This window comes from Centruroides sculpturatus, unplaced genomic scaffold (assembly GCF_000671375.1).
Source record: "Centruroides sculpturatus isolate CEXI.00-Female unplaced genomic scaffold, Cexi_2.0 scaffold401, whole genome shotgun sequence".
NCBI lineage: Eukaryota > Metazoa > Arthropoda > Arachnida > Scorpiones > Buthidae > Centruroides > Centruroides sculpturatus.
Window position 1 is genome coordinate 398,873 of NW_019384560.1, and position 23,427 is coordinate 422,299.

At 28.1% G+C, this 23,427-nt stretch overlaps 1 protein-coding gene across 1 annotated transcript; it reads left to right on the plus strand.

Moving 5' to 3' along the window:
• The first annotated feature begins 5,090 nt into the window (after window positions 1–5,090).
• LOC111623955 (endoplasmic reticulum junction formation protein lunapark-1-like) lies at window positions 5,091–22,139 on the plus strand. The gene is made up of 6 exons (XM_023366697.1): window positions 5,091–5,274; window positions 5,343–5,532; window positions 10,110–10,137; window positions 11,990–12,160; window positions 15,250–15,328; window positions 21,929–22,139. Coding segments are annotated over exons 2-6 (453 nt in total). The 5' UTR covers window positions 5,091–5,274; window positions 5,343–5,358; the 3' UTR covers window positions 21,930–22,139.
• Window positions 22,140–23,427: the final 1,288 nt, after the last annotated feature.

Here is a 23,427-nt window from a genome sequence, read left to right on the forward strand (position 1 = left end):
GTGGCCAACCTGCGGCTCGCGAGCCACATGCGGCTCTTTGAAGGATTATTTGTGGCTCTCGATAAATGTACCCGAGTTCCCTTTTCATTTTTGTGTTATTATATTTTAAAAAATTATTATCGTTCCGTATGTGTTTCAAAATGTCTTTTAAATTACTAACAACAAATATGAAAGACTAAGTGCAACGTTGTAACAAATTTCATTTCCGTCCAAATTAAGAATGATATGGCTCATCGAAAACTGCGCGAACGAACATAAACAGTGGCGTAATCGTCCGTTATCGACCGACTCCAGACCGATTTTGAATTTCTAAACTGTCATTGCTACGGATAGTTGAGATTGTGCTCTGGAGGAAACAATTTGTATCACTCTTGCTACGGATATAATTTGTAATCTGGAATTTTTTGCATACCTTTTTAATACGTATTTAATTGCGGCTCGCGAAAAATTTCAAATTTTGAAAAATGGCTCGGACTATCAAGGAGCTTGGCCACCCTGGTTATATAAAATTGGGGTTGCGTAATCGTCCGAAATTATATGATATTTTTGACTGGAAATCACTGGATTTATGCAATTTTAGTTTAATTAATGTCGTATAAAACTGACTGCTCGTACGAGTTTGCTTAAAACACGCGACTCGAAAAACCCCAAAATGGCGGCTCAAGAAGTATGTCACGCGTGTCCTGACCTTCTTATAAAGACCTTGGTCGAGTGTAGCATTGTATATTTTCGATGGAAAAACTATTACTTTCAGAAAATAAAACAGCATATTTTTTAAATAAAAAATAATCAATTTCAATAAATTGTAATTATTATTACAAGTATTTATGAAAAAGTTCTTCCGAATTTACTCAAGAACAAAGATATTTAAATTATTTAATGATACTTCTGCCTCCGATTATATTATACATAAAGGGTTATAACTGCCTAATAATATTTAAGTTACAGTTTAATACAGATTTTTAACATTTCCTTACATAACATTACTCCTAAATATTCTTTAGTTAAGTTTATAGAATTTACTTTTACGTAAAAGCAATTTTAATGTTATTTCTTCGAAACTTTATTTAGTTTGTTAATCGATACTACACTATTATTTATAGTTTTATTTCTATTTATTTTACGAATATAACAGATCTCCATACGAATATAAGCCATTTTATAAAGATTTATATTAGAATTTGTTTGATTCTTATAGTTACTTGTTAACTAAATTATAGGCTAATTATATGTAAAAATTATATATTAATAAGAATCATAGGAAAATTATAAAGTTAATTTAACTTCTAAATACTGTATTTATNAGTTTATGGCTAAAAAATATTCTGTATTAAAAATTTGTTATCATATATCATAACAGACGGACACACAGACGGACGACAGTGGGAATTTATAGGTCCACAATTTTTTCAAATTGTACTCCAATAAATTTAAATAAAATATACATAGATCCAAAATAATAAAAATTAAGTTTTATAAATTTATAACATTTTTATAAATGTTTAAAATACTCGCATTACTAATTAAATAATTTTATGCTAGTTATAACAGATGTGTTTTTGTAATTTACTATAGATACAACAGTATGTTCTATAACGCATTTCTATAATCGCTAGATTTACAGAACGCAACTACAGTATTGCATTTTAAAAGAACATACTGTACAGTACATAGCAAGATATACTATATTGTAATCATATATAATACATAAAAATAGTTTGTGCAGATGAATTAATGGATTCTTTGAGTAGTTAATTACAAAAGCACTTAATGTAGCAATAAGATGTTAATCACAATAAGAATTCAATAAAAAAAACTGCATTTAATACTTCTGAACAATCTTTTCGTTCAAATTTATTGTTTAATTAAGATTTAACTTTCTTTTTCATTACTACATATAAAACTATACAGTATTTATGCATATCTAAATACATATGTAGATATGCATAAATATAGCATCTTTTCTTGAATAATAAATTGCTAACCTTTTCTGCCAATTACTTTTGCGCATTTCATTGCCACTTGAAAATTCTTGAAAACTTAGTCTTTTTTGGAACTATTTGAACTAGAAAAAAAAAATACTGAACAGTGCGTCATTGCAAGTTAAAATGTAAATAGACAATTATTTTCCTTCTAAAGCCCATGTATTTTACTTATTTTGTATCGAAACAATAGCACTTTGAATTGTCTCCATGTCTGGCTTTTAATGTCAACTATCAGGAAATTTCATGAACTGAGCAAGACGGGTGAAAGAGAACTTTTTGACTAGTAGTTATCGTAGGCCACAGTTTATTATAGTTTGACATTTATTAATTTTAATTAACAATCTATTTTTATTATTAGCAAAATTTGAATATCAATCTAATTTGCAGTTTAAATGTTTTTGCTTGAAGAAATGTATCGATAGTTTATCAAAATACTATGAGTCACCAATCAATAAATCATTCCTTCAAAAAACCAAACAAATTCGAATGATCGAATCTTTTGAGCTGAATGAAATGATTTGATCAGTGAAAAGAATCATTTCGCCACTCACTAGCTCACCGTGCTAATGATAAAATGTGAGAATTCGAATATCAGCAATTTAAAAACATTTAAAGAAAATTAAAATGTAACAGATAAAAAAGTAATAACAATTGGAAATAAAAGATAGTTTACATATTATTTTAATGCTCATAGAGCAGAGAGGAAAAAATGAATGAAGAAAGAAACTTCTTAAATTTTATCATTGTTTATTTTTAAAATTAACTCAAAGAAATAATAATATTTGTTAAATAATTTAACGTATAAATTTAGATTCTAATTAGCTAATTATTGTATATTTATGTAAATTTAAACTATTGATAATCTTTGTATTAATATGAAAATTTCTAGCAGGCCTATATCTTAAATTGTAATTAAAGATTACTTTATAATTTATTTCAGAACAACCATAAATCCATGTTAAAATGCGGATTTATTGAGATATATCAATATAAAATACGCAAACACATTCACAAATTTATTTTAAAATAATTTGTGTAATTATAAAAAGTTTTTCCATGAATATAGTATGGAAATATTCTATTCGGAAACAAAAAAATTAAATATTTATTGCTTTGAATTCGATAAAATTACTCAAAAGATCTACATTGTTTTTAAACATACTCTATATGAAAACTGTACCTGTATTCAGTTTATTTATTTAGGTTAAGACATATATAATATTCGCTTTTTAATTAATATAAATATACGCTATCATCATATAACAAAGATAACATTTGACCCACTACTGTAAAAAGTTCGACTGTAACTTACCAATTTTTAACTATTAGTTTACAAGTATGTCAATAACGATTTATCTATAATTCTATTTTCCTCTTAGTCTTTATGAAAATTTTCACTAATGCAAGTAATTAAGAAATTAATTATCAGAAAAAAATCAATTCGTAATTACAATTAAACATCAACAATTGCATTTAAATTTAAATTTTAAAAATTAATTTTTAAATATAATTTATAATGCACACTCAAAATTTCAAATTTGTGTATAAAAAAACAATTTTTGCTTGTACTAAAACTTTAAAAAAGCAATATCCTCCCATTAAACGCTTAATCACCATAGTAATTTATCAGACAATCAGATTGATTTTTGTAAATTATCTGTTAAGCTAAGTGGAATGTACTGTACACTGAAAGCAATAACATTTCACAGCTGATTTTTGGAAATTGAGTTCGTTCTCAAAGATGTCTTTTTTTTAAATAATCAAATGTTAAATTCCATCATTACTAAAAGAGTATAAGTTTGTTTTCATATAACTGGAGAGAAATGTACATCGAAACAAGATAATTTAATTATCTAATCTATTAAATACAGATAAATTTGACGTTTTGCTATACAGATTCTTTGGTATTATAGACTTGCGCTTTGCCAAGGCCATCTTTGAAAAATGGGAATAATATCATCACGACTGAAGGTAAAACTTTTTAAATTTGCGCGTTAAAATCTTTCAGAACTATAAATGAACTTGGTAATAACATTGACAATATGTTAAATGCAATAGAATAGTACTAATACACTAATTTCTTCTAATCAGTAAACTAAATTCATTGAACATAGTAAATATATTTTTATTCTTCATTTGAAATAAATACTTTATTTTAAATACATTTATAATATTTATTAAATCATATTAATTATTTTTATTTAAGAACTTTATCTATTTACTTAGGAATGAGTTAAGATTCTTTAAAAAGAAATTTCCTCCTAGCTTTTACAAATTCTTTTTAATGCTGATCATTAAAAAGAATATGTAATTAATAATGCTCAGCATTTAAAACTAATATCAGTTTTCTTTCTTACAATATAATTCACAATAAATTGAAATCCCTCTCCAAAGGTATAATAATTTCAAGGCATCTGTGTTCTCAATTTTGTTATCTGCTTATATCAAAATAAATAATAACTCCAAAATATATTTTTTAATCTGGTTTTAAAAGTCTAATTATATTCTAATATAAAAAAGAAAAAGTCTTCTTGTTTTTAATATATTGATATAATACATACTTAAAACTGATTTAAAGATTGATTCATGATTACATTTAAACATGTTTTCAACACACACAAATCTGAAATATTGTGGAAAATTTAGCAGTTATAACATTTATATAAATGTAATAGAAAATACAATTTTAATGGCTTTATTATTTGATAAATTTATCACAAAATAATGATTACTTTTATCAAATAACTGTATCATTACTATTGTATTTCTATTGTTCTAATAGTAATATATTATTTTATTTACTCATGAATCCTTTTTAAAATTAATCATAATTGATAAAATACATTAATTTAATTTTTAAACATTTTTTAAGATTTTGCTTATTTTTTACAAATTATTAATTTTTATATTTGTGTATTTTGAAAAAAAAAGTGAAATTTTAAAGTAATTCACAGTACATTAATTCTAAAATAAATTGACTTAATTAATGAATTCAATAATAAATTCTGATTAAATATGAACAATTTATTATATGTAATATTTATGTGTTTTATGTAGGCTATAAAGAACACTTAAACATATTTAATTTTTAATGTTTTTAGCAAATAAAAAATGCTCAGAAATATAAAAACAACATTCAAAATCAGAAAAAGTATCTTATTAATACTTTATTCCTTTATACTGTCCTACTATATGTTGTTGCTGCCTGCATCATTTATTCCCATGAATTCCCTAATTCATTGGTAGAATGTATTTTATGTTATGGACCACTTGTGGGATTTCTTTTTGTGTAAGTATAATATTCCTATTTATAATCAAGTTAATTAGATAAATAATAAAGTAATATTAAATTTATAGAATATGGTTTTTGAAAATGTTATTGACATGGTATTTCCATCGTGAAGCTCAAAACAATGAGGAACTTTTGGATAAATTAAAAGAAAGAAAACATCAAATTTTAGATCATGTAATGAAAACAAAAACATTTAATGAAGCACAAGAAATTCTTGCAGAATTTCGTCCAGGTTATGTAAAAAATATAGAATCAGTAAGTAGTAATTTTTTTTTCAATTTGAAAAAACTTAAGAATTATGATTGATATCATTATAAAAAAGAGCTAATTTATAAATGTAAAAAAATATTCATTTTTGAATATCAAAATAAGTTATAAAATTTATATTTATCTAATCAAACCATTATCTATAGCTATCTTTTAACAAATTCTTCATTCTTTTTTTTAATCGATAATTGGATGTTGCTACTGTTATTAACATTTATATACAGATAATTCAATTTTTGGTGAAATACTGAGAATTATTCTGAGAATTACCTTTTGCATTTACTATATTTAAAACATTTACAATATATCTAAACAAAATATATAAACTTGAAAAAATAACATTTACATTTATACATTCTTTCATTTTTATTTTTGTTAAATTTATATTTAATAGCTAATAGAAACTTTTAAAAATCTTCCATATGTAATAATGTTTCATATGAGTAGAATATTTTATAGTTAATTTATAATCATCTGAATTTCTATGAACGTTATCTAATACACTGTATATATTATATCAAAATTATCACAGCAGCAATTCCCACAAACTATAAAAAATGGCATCATACCTTATGCAAGAAGCTTCAAACTCTTAAGATTCAATATCGGGCCAGTGCTTCCACAAGGTGAAGCTAGTTACACTCTCATGCCTAACTTGGTCTTAAAAACAAGGAATGTACTTCTGGTCAACATATGACAAAGCTGCATGGACCAATGAACAAATATCATTCATTAGTTTATTTTATATTTGCAGAATAAGCTAGAAGTCACAAATTCTCTGTTGTTTATTGATAATGGAATTTGGGGCCCCTAGGGGATTAGGAAAAGGGCAACCAAGACAAAAAAGGTGAGCAAGTGCCCAAATGTACAGGAAACCCCTGTATCACAATTGACTCAGTTTAGGTGTGACAATTATCTACAAATTCTGTCAGTTTGTGAAGATAAAATTTAGACATTTTGAAAAAAATTTATTGACAATTTTAACTGAACAATGATTAAAGTTCAGTCTTGTAGGTACTGTCATCAATATCAATCATACCTTGCCATCTTTCCTGCAAACTTTCAATCCTATGAGCATAAAATGATGGGTTTTTCTTTGAAGATAATCTCAAATGTCATTCTCACATGGGTATTGTCACTGAACTGTTTATTGGCAATATGGTTCTGCAGGGTGCAAAATAGATGATCAGTTGATGTTCTGTCTATCATCTTATAGTCCACTATAAGATGATAGATAGAACATCCCAGCAAAAACTGGCCAGCTTCTCTAAGATCATCTTTGCTCTGTGCTGGCATGTTGTTATGATGGTATTGGACACTGTCAATTTTTGGAGTATATGGGAAAACTCAAGTTATGCTAAACAACTTTGATTAGTTTTAATTCTCCAATAGTCAACCGTGGATTATTATCCATCAGTTTCAAGAGAATGTCATCATCAATGGTAGAATCACTGTCTGGATGCGGTTCATGTTGAAACAAGAAATCTCCATCCTTGAATTTTTTGAACCAATTGTAGCAAGTATGCTTGTTGACTGTTTCTTTGTGAAATGCCTTGAAGATTGTAAGCCTTCATTGTGTTGTGGCCATTTTTGAAGTAAGAGAACAACAGCATGCAAATGTGTTCTTTTAAAAGTTTCACATCATCAGACAATGCTGATGCATCTAATTCCAATGAAATACTGTATGTGATGAAATGTCCTCCGGTTACTTATATACCCACATTGAATATTCTAAAACTTTTTTTCTAGTTGTTTATAAAAAAAATCCAAATGTCTAAATTTCACCTTTACAATCTGATTTACATACAACCTGAAATGAAATTGATCATTTATATCATTTAGTGCATAGTATTTTCATTCTTCTTCAACATTTAGTTTTTGTCACATAATTATATGAAAAATTTATTATCAACTAACCCAAATTAACAGTAATTTATAAATATTTTATACACTTTATATATAGAAAATATTTAATAATTGCACATTATAATATGCAATTTTTAAATACTGAAATATTTTCATCAGAAATTCAAATAGTGGAAACATTTGCAAAATTTTCAATATATTATAAAGTTGATTTAACTTCTAAATACTGTATTTATTCTAATAAATAATATCCTCTAAAAGTAACTGCCCTGTAATAAAAGTGCAGCTGCAAGATGAAAAAACTTATAGACAGCACCCTCTAATAGTAAGTGCAGAGTGCAGTGTCTATTTGAGGAAGATAAGACTGTGTAATTTTTCAGTTTACAATAATTCTATTCAGCATTGTCACTCTTACCATATGTTGAAGTAAAGTGTGTTGGTGTTGTGTTGTTGTTCAAATAATAATAAAGGAAAAAAAATTACTGAATTTGTTCCGTTAATAGCTGCCTGAAATAATAGTCATACTTAATTCCCTAAGAATTAAAATAATACCACCCTATAACAATAAGTGCACTCTAATAAACAGCATAGCTGCAAGTGAAAAGTAAGTGTGCTGTTTATTAGAATAAATATGCACAAACTTATGATTTTAATATTAAATTCTAGTTATAATTATCACAAGAAGTTTTCTAATTTATGCATTTAAAATACTTTTTAAAAAAATCCTTACATACTAATTAATGTTAATAAACATTTCAGAACTTAGCAGTTGATAAGTCCTTGATTAATTTTATAAATTTATCTAGGGGATACTTATGGTGCTCAGCACCTCCTTGTTAGGCTGCAATTTGAAAAATTAGAGCTATAAATTCTCTGTCATCCATCTGTCTGTTTCTCTGTCTGTCCTTCCTTCCTTAATCTTGAGAACTGAGTTAGATAGATGAAAATTGAGAGTGGATATGGAGAGCTTGGAGGCAGAAGCCCCAATTAAATATACATAAATTTTTGAATTGAAATCATGAGCCTGCCAACTAGAACAGAAGTCTCATAATTTCAATTCAAAAATTTTCCCTTGAAAGGAGTTAGATAGATGACAAACAGGAAAGTATGATGTACAGGAGCAAGATACCACAGAGCATATACAGTACAGTGGTGATTGGTTAACGAACAGTTCAGTTAATGAACAAATCAATAAAAATCTTTCACAAAAGTGTTTGTTATGTTTGGACAACGAACACTTTACAGAACAAACACAAGAAGAAGTGATGTAAAATAATGAATACTGATTGGTCTTCCCTTGTCTTCAGGCAACAATTCGAAACTTTTCGGAGCATGGGAGATGTCAACATCAATGCTCAACCTGGTATATAGTGATCTGATAGTATTCCTCCAAACTTTGAAACTCTCCCTTATAATTCCAATCTTTTATTTTTCTGACAGAAACAATTCTCTTATAGTATTCGCAAGACTGTCAAGCAGAACTCATTAAGTTTTGCATCAGTTTTTATTTTTGAAAGGTGAGAGTATAATAGCAAAAGTAGAAAGTGGGCAGAAGATGTCTGATGTTGCTGGGCAGTATGGCTTGACCAGGTCTACAGGCTTAAACAAGTCTTCAATCTTATCTAAGAAAGATACTGTATAATCAAGAAGACTCAAGCAGCTAAATGAGTAACAAAAATCACATCTGAGAAATAAAGAACATTGAAGAACTCATAATAGAACCTGAAACAGATCTAATGACAAAAGAATGTCAAGAACTCTTGAATGAATGACACCAAGAAACTCTGTGAGATATTTTCTTCTGAAAAAGAGGATTAATGCCGATATTTGCTATTAAAGATCTTTTGAAGAAGTGGGAGGATGTCAGAACAACAGTCTTAGAATGGCATCCAAACCAGGTTGAGGTTAATGGGCTTAGGGATCTCTACAATGACAATGCTATTAATTACTTCTGAAAAATCCTGAAGAAGAGAGAAGCAATCGACATTGGACAGATTCTTTAATGCCCCACAAACAGAAAAAACATGACTGATAAAAATGCAAGACTGTGTATATAAGTTTTTTTATTATTACATATAAATAAACATAGTAAGAAAGTGTGTATTTTTTATTTTTTGGGGTCTCCAGAATGAATTAATCAAATTCCCATAAAAACCTATGGTAAATCGATAATCGGTTAACGAACAATTTGGATAGTGAACAAAATCTTGGAATGGATTATATTTGTTAACTGATCACCCACTGTATTTTAAATTAAATAAAGTTAAAAAATATGATTAAAAATTGCAGCCCAGGATTGTGACAAATAATTGCTTGTTACTATAGTAGTCAATTTTGTTACTTTACAAAAAAAAATAAATATAACAACAAATATCACACAAATTAGGTAACAATTAGGTAACTGAAAAACGACAGAGGGACATGTGTCTTGGTGTCCTCAAATTTGCCTTATTCTCAGCACCCATATTCTCAAGATCCTAGACAGGCCACTGAAATTAATGTATTTTATAGCAGAAATCATCTAAACAACTTATATATATTTTTCATTATATATTGAAAAAATATTTATTATAATTATATATTATTTATATAATTATATTATAAACATAATAATATCAAAATATAATTTTACTATTAAAAATTAATATAAAATGAGATTTTAAGACTGATTTTCATAAATTTAAATGTGTAAATTTCAGATTAACTTTCGTAAGAAGACACCAAAAGGTAAATATCATTAATTATACAAATAATAAGCTTACATTATTATATGTTTTCATACAAGAAACATAATATACACATTTGATATAATAAATGACTTAATGTAATGTTTTATTAAAAATTATTTTATCATTGGGAAACAGAGTTGTAGTCCATTAATTTTATGACAGAAATTATAAAAATTAAAAACACATGAGAGAAAAGATATAACAAACTTTTTTACTTAGTGTAATCCATCAGTATTTATGCAGGCTTTAGTGCAGTCATATAATTTTTTGATAATTATTTTAATTTCTTGGTCACAGATTATAGATGATGGTAACATCTACAAATTGGTATCCTTTAAGCTTCACTTTCAACTTGAGAAATAGAAAATAGTCTGAAAGGACAAATCTGAGTAAGGGAGTGAAATAGTTAGAGATTCTTGTTTGTGTCAGAAGTTGATACATGCTTGCATCTTTGTGAACAGGCATATTATTGCATAAAAAGAAAAATCTTTGGACCAGAATGCAGGGGGTAAATACATTAAATGTATTTCAGATAATAATCCTATACTTCTTTATAAAATTCTGCATTCATTCTTTTCCCTTTGGTATGGATTCTTTGTGAATTGAGCATTATGGAGCTAGAAATTTTATCATTAACACTTTGGTTCATGACTTTTGGAATTTCAATTCATTTTGTCTGTGACATTAGACTGATTCAAAACATCATTACCATATGTTTTTCTTAAGCAGGAAAACCTGCTTTAAAACAAAATGTAATTGCAATTCTCCATTCACTTTTCAAATCCACATCACTGCAACAAAAATACAGTTTTCAATAAATGTTATTATGTACAAATTTCTGAATGTACAGTACACTAATACTGCAAATGAACAGATGAAAATTGCTTAATTACACAATGGCAATACATTGCTAAACTACTGTTCTGACAAAAAATTACATCTTGTAATATAAAGTATAGTTCATTAATTACAAAAATATAAAAGACAATATTGTAGAATTTATCATTGGCAGAATTTTCAATTTTGTTGTTATTTTATTTTCATATTTAGATATTAAAATGTGCTAATATGGAGAAAGTCTAAAATAAAATTTAGAAAGTAGTTTAAATGGAAAATCATTGGTGATAACCAAATTTTGTTTATTATTTTTAAACTGTATTATAAAATTATTCTGATTTTATAAAAGAAAACTGGTTATATATACTGTATATATATATATTATATAGAAATCTTCATATCTTAATTTAAATTGTTTTTCCATTAGGTCTGCATAACTTTTTATTAATCTTATAAATTAAAACAGTTCAAATCATCTCAAATTATTTAATTAAATCTGATAAATTTAATAATAAATTTAAATATTTGATTATACAAATGAATTAAAAATCTTCATGGAAAGCAAAGGTATTTATTAAAAAAAATCAAGATTTTATTGTAAATAAACTTGAGTTGTATTTACACTGTAATTATACTATAAGCCCAATTTATTTTATTACATGAATAATTATTTCACTAAAACAAGAAGGAATGATATGAAAATGAATTGGCAAATGAATTACAAATTTTAATGAAACTAAATATTTGTTTAAAATTATTTATTGCTATAAATGTAAATTTTCTGATGAAGGAAGATGATAGTGTTGTCTTGTATTATAAGTTTAATGGCATCAATATACTATATTGAAAAGCTTTAGAAAACATTAGTTTTTAAAATATTTTAATTAGCTCTCAGAAATTTATTAAAGAAATTACAGTTTTTACCAATTTAAAAAATACTATTATGACATTTTAAATTCATGCATTTTAATTATAATAAAAGTTTTCAATTTTCTTTAATAATTTATTTATAGGAAAACAAAAAGAAGAAACAAATTCAATTAATAATAGTATTTTCAGCACTTTTTTTAACTATTTATTCAGAAGACAGCAACATGATCAACCATCAAATAATTTTGCTCTTATTTGCCAAAAGTGTTCTGGACACAATGGATTAGTTGGAAAAGATCAATATGAAAATGCTGGTAATATAACTTTTTTGAAATCAAAATATTTTAAATTGTAATTGCTTTAACTATTTTCTTAATTCATCATAATTTATGTTTAGAAAATTTAAATTATATGGAATAAAAATTTAATTTCTTTCTATTTTCAATGAAATTTATTTTATTCTTTTATTCAGGATTGACTCATTCTAGTCTAAATATATCTAAAATATATATGTAATTACATTTTAATTCCTCTAAACTCTTAGTTATGCATGTTTAGAAATACTTGCCTAATCTAATAGCAAATAAAAAAATGGGGAGATTTTACTAATCTATATAAAAATTCAACAGAAGTTTTGAATTTATCTATGTCTTTTATATTTTAGTATATTCCAGAGATAGAAAGAACTAAAAGTACAGTCAATTCCACTTAATTGGAATTGACTGTACTTTTAGCTGTCCCAATAAAGCAAAATTTTAAGGGAACAGAGAAAATATAAGATAAAAAAATGTGTAATAAAGACATTATTTTTTTTGCATAAAAATCAAACAATATTTACATAAAAACGACTTGACCCAGGATTATCTTCATTTTGAAGTTTTAAAAGACAACTTGCATAAAAACATTTATAATTTTTTTTGAGTCTGTCTTTTGAAACTTCAAAAAGACATATTTTTCAATAAATAGGTTTTAATTAATATTCAGTGTGAATACATATACATATATATGTGGTGTGTTCAAAAAGTATCGGACCTTTGGTCGGCAAGAATAAATTTATTGACTTTGAGGTACAAAACCCTAATCCCCTTCAAAGTAGTCTCCTTGGTAATGTATACACTTCTCCCAGCGTTCCTGCCATTGCTGGAAACACTGCTGGAACGCATCTTTTGGAATGGCCATCAGCCGGTCCGTCGGATTCTGCACGATGTCTTCTCTCGACTAAATTCGGGTTCCTTTTAGTGGCATTTTCAGCTTGGGAAATAGCCAAAGGTCACACGGAGCCATGTGGGGAGAGTACGGAGTGTGACGAACCACAGGAGTATTGTGTTTGGCGACGAAAGCCCGAATCAGATGCGCAGAATGGGCGGATGCGTTATCACGATGGAGCTGCCAAGTTTTGATCGACCACAGATCTGGTCGTTTGCGTCGCACTGTATCGGAAAGACGACGAAGGACCTCCTGGTAGTACTCCTTTGCGATGGTTTGGCCTTGTGGTGCGTACTCACGACTCACCACCCCACAAGAGTCGAAAAAACTGTCAACATGACCTTTGATATTGATGCGGACCTGCCGCGCTTTTTTTGGCCTCGAGGATCGTCCCCAAAAGCCTGCTGAATCTTGCGAATGGTTTACGCTCAGGTATCGCCAAGGTTTTTGGCAAAATTTGATGTAATATCGCTGCTCACGTTGTTCAGTCATTTTCCAGCTTAGTGGAATCTGACGAGAGTGCACTACATGACCTCACTCATAGGCCGATTGCCAACGACTGACGCTTCCTGCAGGCGGGAAAAAATTCAGGGCTGTGCATGACTGTCCCCTCCACAACTCCACCGAAGGAGGCCTCTCGTGCATCATTGGTTTATGCGGAAAAAAAAAGGTCCGATACTTTTTGAACAGACCACGTATAAACAAATCTGTAAATCACTGAGACTTGGCATGCTTTCCAATGATTATCAACTTCTGTTCATTGCTTCCTGACATATTACAGCATTACAATATAGTAATGTGATCCATTCCTTTTTTTTTTTTTTGAACCTGACAGTACTTCATGTTTAAAACTCGAAACCATTGGGGATGGCACAGCAAAATGGACGTTTCATCTGCATTATAGATTTGATCAGGATTAAATTTCTGTAACAATTGAGACAACTTGATTTTAGTTCCACTCAAAACACATTCAACAAAACCTTTAACATCCAGTAATGAAAATTTTAATATAAAAATTTTGATGAATGTTTTTGACCTGATGCATATCTTGTTTAACATTGATCAAAGTTTTTACATTTAAAATTTTCATTACTGGATGTTAAAGGTTTGTTGAATGTGTTTTGTAATTTGTTCCAGTTATTGAGAAGAAGATAATTTATTTCTACTTTTTGGTGCTCTTAGTGTCAGCATTATTTTTTCACTGTTAAATTTTACTTTGTCAGGTTTTCCATTATGATAACTACCTATCTGTAACTTTGAAATTCATTGAACCATCTTTGTAGCTAACTCTTCTAATTTGTTTTTAAGATTGGCCCATTACTATATCCTGTATTCCCTTTTGCTCCATATGCTGTATCAATAAAGCAGCAGGATGTCCCAAATAGGCAAAGTAACTTTGTCTTATATTATCACTTTTGATTCCATCTTTCAATATGTCCCAAAATAATGGCAGTCCCAATTAACCAGAATATAATGTATTTACTGAAAAAGAAATTCTTATTAAAACATTAAATTGATCAGTAATTTTGTTTAAATTGTAGCTCTTTCTGCAGTCTGTTTTTTATATGTATTTCTAAAATCTACCAATCTTTCTAATAACACAACAAAATCATACAAATATAAATAATAATAAGTCTTAGGTTTTGGATAGTATGGATAAAATAAAATTTTTAAACGTTACTACTCATTTGACATTGTCTTCATTTGATTCTTGAATTCAAACCATTCAGTACAAACAGGCAAAACAATATATTATAAACTTTTGATGATATGAAACCGTGCTTAACAATTTGTTTATGCTTCTAACACAATAAAGTGGTATAAATTAAGAGGTGGTATAAACCCGCCAAGTGTCTTAATTTATACCACTTTATTGTGTTAGAAGCATAAATATTATAAACTTCTATTGTTTTTCTAATAATTTAAAAACTAATAATCTTATAATAATTTATTGTAAATCTTATCCTTCCTTTAAATCATTGTAGTCTCTCTCTATTCATTATACTGTGTGATTGTAATTAAAGCAACCTCCATTCTATGCAGTCTAGGAGATATTTAGCAGTCAAAATACAACCAAATATTAATATATAAATTGTGTGGATATGAGAATAGAAATACTATTCTTAAAATAAATTATACTTTCTTTTATAGAAAGCATTTTAAATTTAGGATTTTACTATTAAAGTTCTTATTTTAGCATTTCAGTGTTGTTACTGTTTACATCAAAATTATCCTGGAAAACAAGTCCTACCAAATAAGAAAGCAGCTCCAACATGGTAAGTTTAAATAAAATGTACATTACAAAGTTACCTGTATGTATATATAAAATGTAACTAGATAGTATAAAAAGCAGAGTACTGGTTCTTAGTGCAAAACTATGTTATATAAGACTAACTGATATGGTGTGTATCTGAGCTCTTCAATAATTTCAAAAATTTTTGAAATTATTGAAGAGCTCAAAAATTTCAAAATTTTTTCATTTTTGAAGATCTCAGATACATACATCAGTTAGTATTTTTCTTGAATTCTTATGTAATGTAATGTAAATGAGATTTTTTTTAAGTCATTCGAAACAACCTTAGGCAACAAACTGGATAGAAAGATGATTCTCTATTTTCTTTCAAGAAGTTAATAATAAATAATACATTAAAATTTTATACATTGCTGTTCATGAGATCCATTTTTTATTACTATGTTCAATTAAAATACAGAGTTATTTTTCCATTTTCTTAATTATATGCACTCAAGAACAAATGTCATATTTGTGGAAATGGAATATCATTTTTTATTAATTTTTCTGTGATCGAAAATTTGTATCTTTGATTCTACAGAAATGAAGCTATTTTTGAGTAGTACTTTAACTTTTTAAAGCATAATTTAGAGGTTTAATTTGGGCGTTTTTTTATGCAGTGCTCGAGAAGCGCTTTACAGCAAACACTCTGAAACCCGTTTCTAAATGGCCAACACTGCTCGTTACATCATTTCGCTACACTCTTGCTGCATAAACAAACACGGCCTTTAATTCACAACAAAGAAATTATTCCAATATGCTTTAATCCTTTAGTATTACATACTTGAAAAAATTTGTAAGCAGATCAAATGAAAACTAAATTACACATATAAAAAGTCATGAACTATATGATTTGAATTTTTATGGTCTCAAACACAAGTTCAATAGTTCAATATCTAATTAGGGAATTTCTCAATAAAATAAAATATGAAGATCTCCCAATAATTTTTCTTTTGCATAAAGACAAGTGAATCAACAGTGAAAATTAAAAAAAAAAACACTGAAAAATTACATACAACTTTCAAATAGTAGGATTTTCCCTGCACAAAAGCTCAAAAATATCATGTTTCTATCACAGTTCTTTAACTGGTGTTTCAACAACATAGTTTTGCTCTACATTATATGAAGGTTGTCTGTGTGCATATGCATAAAATATAAATAATCTATAAAAGATCATAGGTGTGATAAAGACTTAGTATACGTGGGATCCAGAAAAAAGATCGTTGGAGGTGAGGATCAAAGAACACAAAGCAGACATCCTACATAAAAGATATACTACAGCATTAGCACAATATGCCACGGACCCTGACATACAAGCTGTATTTGACGAGGCAAAGATAATTTACACCACACAGCTAATACACCATTTGCGGTGGATGGAAGCGATATATATCTATAAAACAGCAAGAGAAGATAAGTGTATAAACAATAAGGATGAACTATCCTTATCGATAGCATGGCAAACTCTTATTTACGACACTTGAGAAGCCAAAAGCGATCCTTCTATCTATAGAGCATGTGCAAGTTTAACATGATGATTGCATGAGTTTCCTTAGAACATTGCGTTCAGATTTTGAATAACATCGATTCTACCCATTTTATTCACCTGAAGAAGAACTAAGTTCGAAAACGTTTGTGAAAATATTTGGAAAAAATTTTGGAAATAAAACAACACACTGTTTTGGTTTACAGCAGAAGTAAGTCGTTTGCATAAAATATACTTTATTGATGTTAACTTGTTGTTTTATCATTCAATGTAATTAGTGGGCTTTTTGTGATGAATTGCTCTACTTTTAAAAAATATTATTTAATAGTACAGCTTTTATATTTTTTTTCTCTGAAATTTTTTCAGATAGTCAAATTTTACTATTACTCTATAAGTTTTTGAAATGATGATACAATCAATCATCAGTGTTTGTATTCTATGTTATCATATCAAGCTATAGAACCTTTTACAAGTTATATTTATGCCATTAGTTTGTCACTATAAAGTTAATTTTCTATTTCTGCTATTTAACAAATAAATTTTTATTTCTTATTCGAAATTTGTTTTAAATAGTTTAATATTTTGTAAATGAATAGAAAATCTGTTCAATTACAGGTTAAACAACAATTATAAACAATGTGAAACATAATGAAAGATGACTGTTTTATTATAATCTTTTAATCAACAATTTAAAAAACCCCATCAGATTCTTACAATTTTGTGAAGATTTAGAGGGATTAGACACAAACAATGGTTATTTCAACTGTTAGGACTTAACATTAGTTTATTATTTATATTAATGTTATATTAATATTATTAGTTTATATTAATGATTGTAGAATAATCATCTACAATCATTCTTGTAGATGATTTGTAATTTCATAAGAAATGTGTTCTAAGGTCAGTTGCAAAATGACACAACTACTATGTCTTTTGAACATAATTTTAGTTGGACAACATAACTGCAAATGTAATTTTTATAAAAACATTAAAAATAGTTTAGTTTATAGGAAAAAAACTACCACCTAGTACATGTAACATATAAAACAAAGAAAAACAATAACTATTTCATTGAAAAATTACATTAAAAGGGATGGCCATATCCAGTAAATAAACCATTTTTCAAAATACATAATTACACATGCTTTCTACAAATTTCTGCAATATAGATATATCAATTTCATCCATGCAGCAACAATTGTCTTCTACAGTTCTTCAACGTTATACGGTTTGCAGGACTGTATATACCAGTGGTAAAGTTCTAGATATTCTCCATAGTGTTTAAATCTGGTGAATTGACCATTCCACAACATAATTTCATTTTCCAAGAACCACTCCCATACAAGCTTTGCACCATGTATAGTTGAAATCAGAGCCGTAACTAGGGTATGGCCAATGTGGCCCCCGCCACAGGCGCCAATTTAATAAAGGTGCCAATGAGAAGGTTTTGGAATAATATGTATTCGAAATTAATAACACAAAAAAAATTTTTATACTTATATTTATATAGTATTTAAATGTCATTAGATAATTTTTTATAATAGCATTTTTTAGAATAAAATTATTATTTTTTTAATAATAAAAATTAAAAAGGCAAATTTTTATTCTTGGCCATAGGCATCCAAAATCCTAGTTACGGCTCTGGTTGAAATATCCAAAATAGTCCACCAATCACCTTCCCAAATGGTAAAAGGTTCTTTCTAACAGATGTTGATAGTAACTTCCATCTGACCTGTATGAAAAGCAAAATTTGTTTTATTACTATAACCAAAGTCCCACCTCTGACTATCACTGATCTTCTTCCCTGCTGTTACTTGGAAAAGATCTGTTCTTTTCTTAAGATCATGCCAGTAAAATGCCAAGTCATGGGATCATCTAGGTTGAATTCTCATCACTAAAGATGATTCTCTCCCACTCATTCTTCCAAGTTATGTATTCTTTTGCCCAGGGCACACTGCTATTCTTATGTTGTTCTGTAAGTCAAGATTGTTGTTTTTTTTGCTGTAAAAGTATTTGTTTTCAGTAAAGTTTTTTTTCTTTTATTGGATGTTAACGTTGTTATTTTACTTAAGTATTATCAAGTTCTCATTGATTGACTTTGGACCTTATATATTTTCAAAACAGAAAAAGAAGTTAAATCAGAATTTATAGCAAAATATCTCAGTTCATTGATCTCTTATGATGACTATTCTTTTTTTATATTTACTATTTCACTTGGCATTTAAGTAATTAGCTTCTAAAAACAGCACAGTTATAAGAACAAGAAAAGAATGAACTAATACTATGCTTCATCCTGTTATTGGTTTTTTTAATATTTTTCAATCTCCATAAAGAAACTAAAAATGTGATATTTTCCGTAACAAGGAACTATCATATCAGGACTTAACAAATCAGTGATTTGTTAACTAATGGTAACTTTAAATTTGTCATTATAATATTAAGAAAATGCAATAACAGGATGAAGCACGGTATTTGTTCAATCTTTTCTTGTTCTTTTAACTGTGCTGTTTTAGTTAACAAATCACTGATTTGTTAAATAAAACAGCACAGTTATTAAAATTTTAACAAATTACTGATTTGTTAACTAATGACAAATTTTAGCAATTCACTTGTTATGAAAGTTGTCTAGTAATTAATATAAAACAAAGTAGAATATATTTGTAATCTGAAAAAACATTTGATTTGCATAATTATGAGTATTATAGTTTAGCAAAAGAAAGAAAAAAAAATTATTATTATTATTATTATTATTATTCTTTTAGCATATTTAATTAGCATTATACAGTAGCAGCCATAAAAATTGCATCATCTATTATGTGTACCAAAAGCATTCAACAGATGTGCAAAGTAGCATATTTAAAACTAAGGTTGCAATTTAAAATGATAAAATATATAATACAGAGGAAAAAAACCAAGAAGATTAAATCAAATAAATACAATTTATTACATATAACATATAGCATATAGTACAACATTAGCATATAGCATATAGCAACTTAGCATATAGTACAATATTAAACTTATTTCACACTACAATTTTACCAATACTATAATTGAGCACTGTCTCAAAAACTTGCTATTCAGTTATGGAAGCAAAGAAAGGGTTCACCACATAAGTAAGTTTGAAAAATATAACTAGAACAGTTATTTCTCATTGAATTTGATCCCAAAACTTTGCAGGTTGCCTTAAAATCTTTGCCACACTCCAGCGTAGATTAGTTTCTTCAAGTATTCTATACCAAACTCTTCTAATACACTAATGCAGTTAATGTTTGTTTCCAGGTTGCCTCTCTCCAATTTTAATTCCCTTAATATGCCAACAATTCTCTTCATTATTGATGTTACATGGGTGACTCTGGCATCTGAATTGAGTCTTTTGTAGGATCTTTTTTACCTAAACAATGATTTCTGTTTCAGTTCAAGTGACAATAAACTAATGAACTGTAGAGAAAGGACAACTATACTTCACTCACCATCTTGATGCAGTGACATGATACAGAGTCATCCTGGCTGCAAGATTTTGTGTCACAAAATTGTTCTAAAATAGCTGGAATTAGCTTGGCAGATGAGGTGTTTATGTAGCACTCTATACAGAACTATTTATAAAGTGTAGTCTACTGACACCTTTACTGAATATGCCACAACATTTCACTTATCAAAATCTTTACTGTCTGTATCAGTCACTCTGTGTTATATGCCTCACCTAACACAGGGTTTGTCGTCGGATCCATGCAGGTTAAATTTGAATTCATCCAAAAACATAACAGAATCCCACATCAAGGCTGTTTAGCCCATGTAAGCAACCGTCTGCATTTCACGTGTCAACAGCAACTTCTTATGTGGACAATATGCTTTTAAATCCTACTGTCCACATAATGCATTCATTATCTGTGCAATGTTACCTATGTGACATTACACAGTTCATGCACTCATTTTTAAGCCTGTCTGCAGTTCTTTCCATTTTACTTTCAGTTCAAAAGGACTAATGTACAGTACATTTTCATAGGCTGTGAGATGCTCATCATCCTATCCTGGCACAACATACACACACATTCTCTTGATCCAGCTTTTCTTGTAATGTTGCATACTCATATTTCTTTTATAACAAATATATAACTGTTTATTGATAAAAATGCACTCTTTTATGAGGATAAATCTTCATCATTTAAAGCAACACTTATTGACTTTCTATAGTGTTAACTATCAAAAACTTTCTATTTTGCTTATAAAAAGTTCATACAAGTTTTTACACCAATGGGAGATACAATCACCAGACACATTGCTGCAATAGACTATCACCAATAGAAAGCATACTCATGTTTATGATGCTATGGATGATACCATCTTTATGATTTCTTGAAGGTCTATAAAAAACCATTTTTTCAGATTTTATGGGTAATGTGATCAGATACTAGAATATAAAAAGTGAGATGTTAGGTGGGCACTTTTTTTTTCATGGCCACCTAACTTCCCGATACCCATAATCATAGTAATCTGGCCACAATACCCATTACCCACATTCATGACGCAGATAAGTCACGCAATTAATTTTGGTTGATAATCACCCATTTTCAGCTTTCTGATGATATCAATGACAGATGATACAAATTACTAATGAACATTTTAATTATCCATATCAGTTTACTTGAGTAAGTTTATAAAATAATCACCTATAGCAACAATGAACAGTTAACTGTAGCTCTTAATGTAGCATTGTTGCTTTATTCACCAGTTACTGAGATAATTAGCAAAAACCATCAACTCTCTTTTATAATTGATTCACATGATCATGATACTTGCACATGATATAAATTTATTGTTCTCTAACAGATAGTTTATCAGACTGGGCAATAAATTCTAATTGGAATACTATTTCTATAAATAGGATATTAAAATTTTTTACAATACAATAATGTACAGTTTATCTTTGACTTACAATTCATGCAGTTTTTGAAAATAATTATGAAACAGTCTAAAAGTGGCACTGCCCTGCCTAATTTGGGATGTCTGGTCACTTTAGTAATGTAGTTTCAATGGCTGCTACTACATATAATAGTTAAGCTTCTAAATTAAATTATGAATTTTTATTATTAATTTCAGAACCATGATTCATAATACACTGTGATAAAAATCAAGATCTGCTTTGATAATGGACTTCGTCAAAGCATCGTACTGAAGTCTTTTTATGGTATTTTAATTTAATGAAAGTACTAATGATAAAGTGAATTACTTAATTCATTTTGCTGTATTATATGTAACATATTACTGGTAATAAAATAATAAAATTGCTAAAGATAAAATGAATATATTTTCTTAATGATTTAAAATTCTAAGAATGAATAAATCTTTAGAGAAGCCAAACAACTATTGGATTACATAGTGCTACTTTTCCGCAATTATATTTAATTAATTACTAAATAATTTGTTACTAGTGGAGGTGTAAGGTGCCATCTCTTATTAAATTTAATATTTATAATTAAATTAAATAATTTGGAATATTCTGGAAGAAAAGAATTGGCTGGAGTGAGACTCAAATCCACAACTCCCACTTACTGTGCAGATGTGTTGCCAAGTTAAGCTACCCAAGCCTCCAGTCTGATCTCTTCCAGACATTTTAAAATATGATATAACTATCCTCAGTTACTTAGTGTCTAATGGGACACCTTCTGCACCCTTGTCCTATAAACTGCTACTCATGGCACTCACTAGCCATCGCTCAACTCTGGCATGGTATATACCTAAAGAGTTGGATATTTACTATACAGGTATACCTTGAGTTACATCGTTTGTCAAAAAATATACAGAAAAATAAAAATCAAGTTTAAGTCATTTTATTCGATTTTACGTCCATCCGCCACAAATATTGAAGTCGTAATATCACTAGAAAAGCGTTAAAGCACATAAAATCATATTAAAATATGTTAATATAATCATCATAAATCCTAGGGAACGAAACATGAAAACATCTGTGTTTGTGTTGTTGTCTTATTTAGCGGTCTTTAAGTGCTCAATATTGGGGTTTTCCACGGTAGCTCCAATATCTACCGTTTGGCACCGTTGTCAGCACCACTCGATATTGGTAAATTTAATACAAATTAGTTTATTTTCTACTGTCCTATGATAATTTTAATAACTGTATTCGTTATTTAACCTTACAAAATCATCTTATTTTATAATGTCTTAGAGCAAACCACATTCACAAATAAAGAGTCTGCGATGTACTGTAAACATCGCCAAATTGTAAACATGTACATTTACAAGTATGTACTGTACGTACTACATGAATTCGTAAATTTAATTATTTTTTTCTATACTACATTAAAAACTAAAATTTATTTGTTTGTAAGCTTCAATTGATTCTTATTAACCATATATTATTAAAAATGCATTTATAAATAAAATACAGAACTGGGAATGGTTATTTGTGGTTTAGCCTAGTGACAAGTAAATTCGATTTACATCGTTTTTTGACTTAAGTCGCCTCTCCTGGAACCAATTACTGACGTAAGGTGAGGTACACCTGTACTATGTATTTTCTCTAAAGACTTTAATTATATATATATAATTAGTTTCTTAAGGGTTTTTTCTCAAAAAACTAA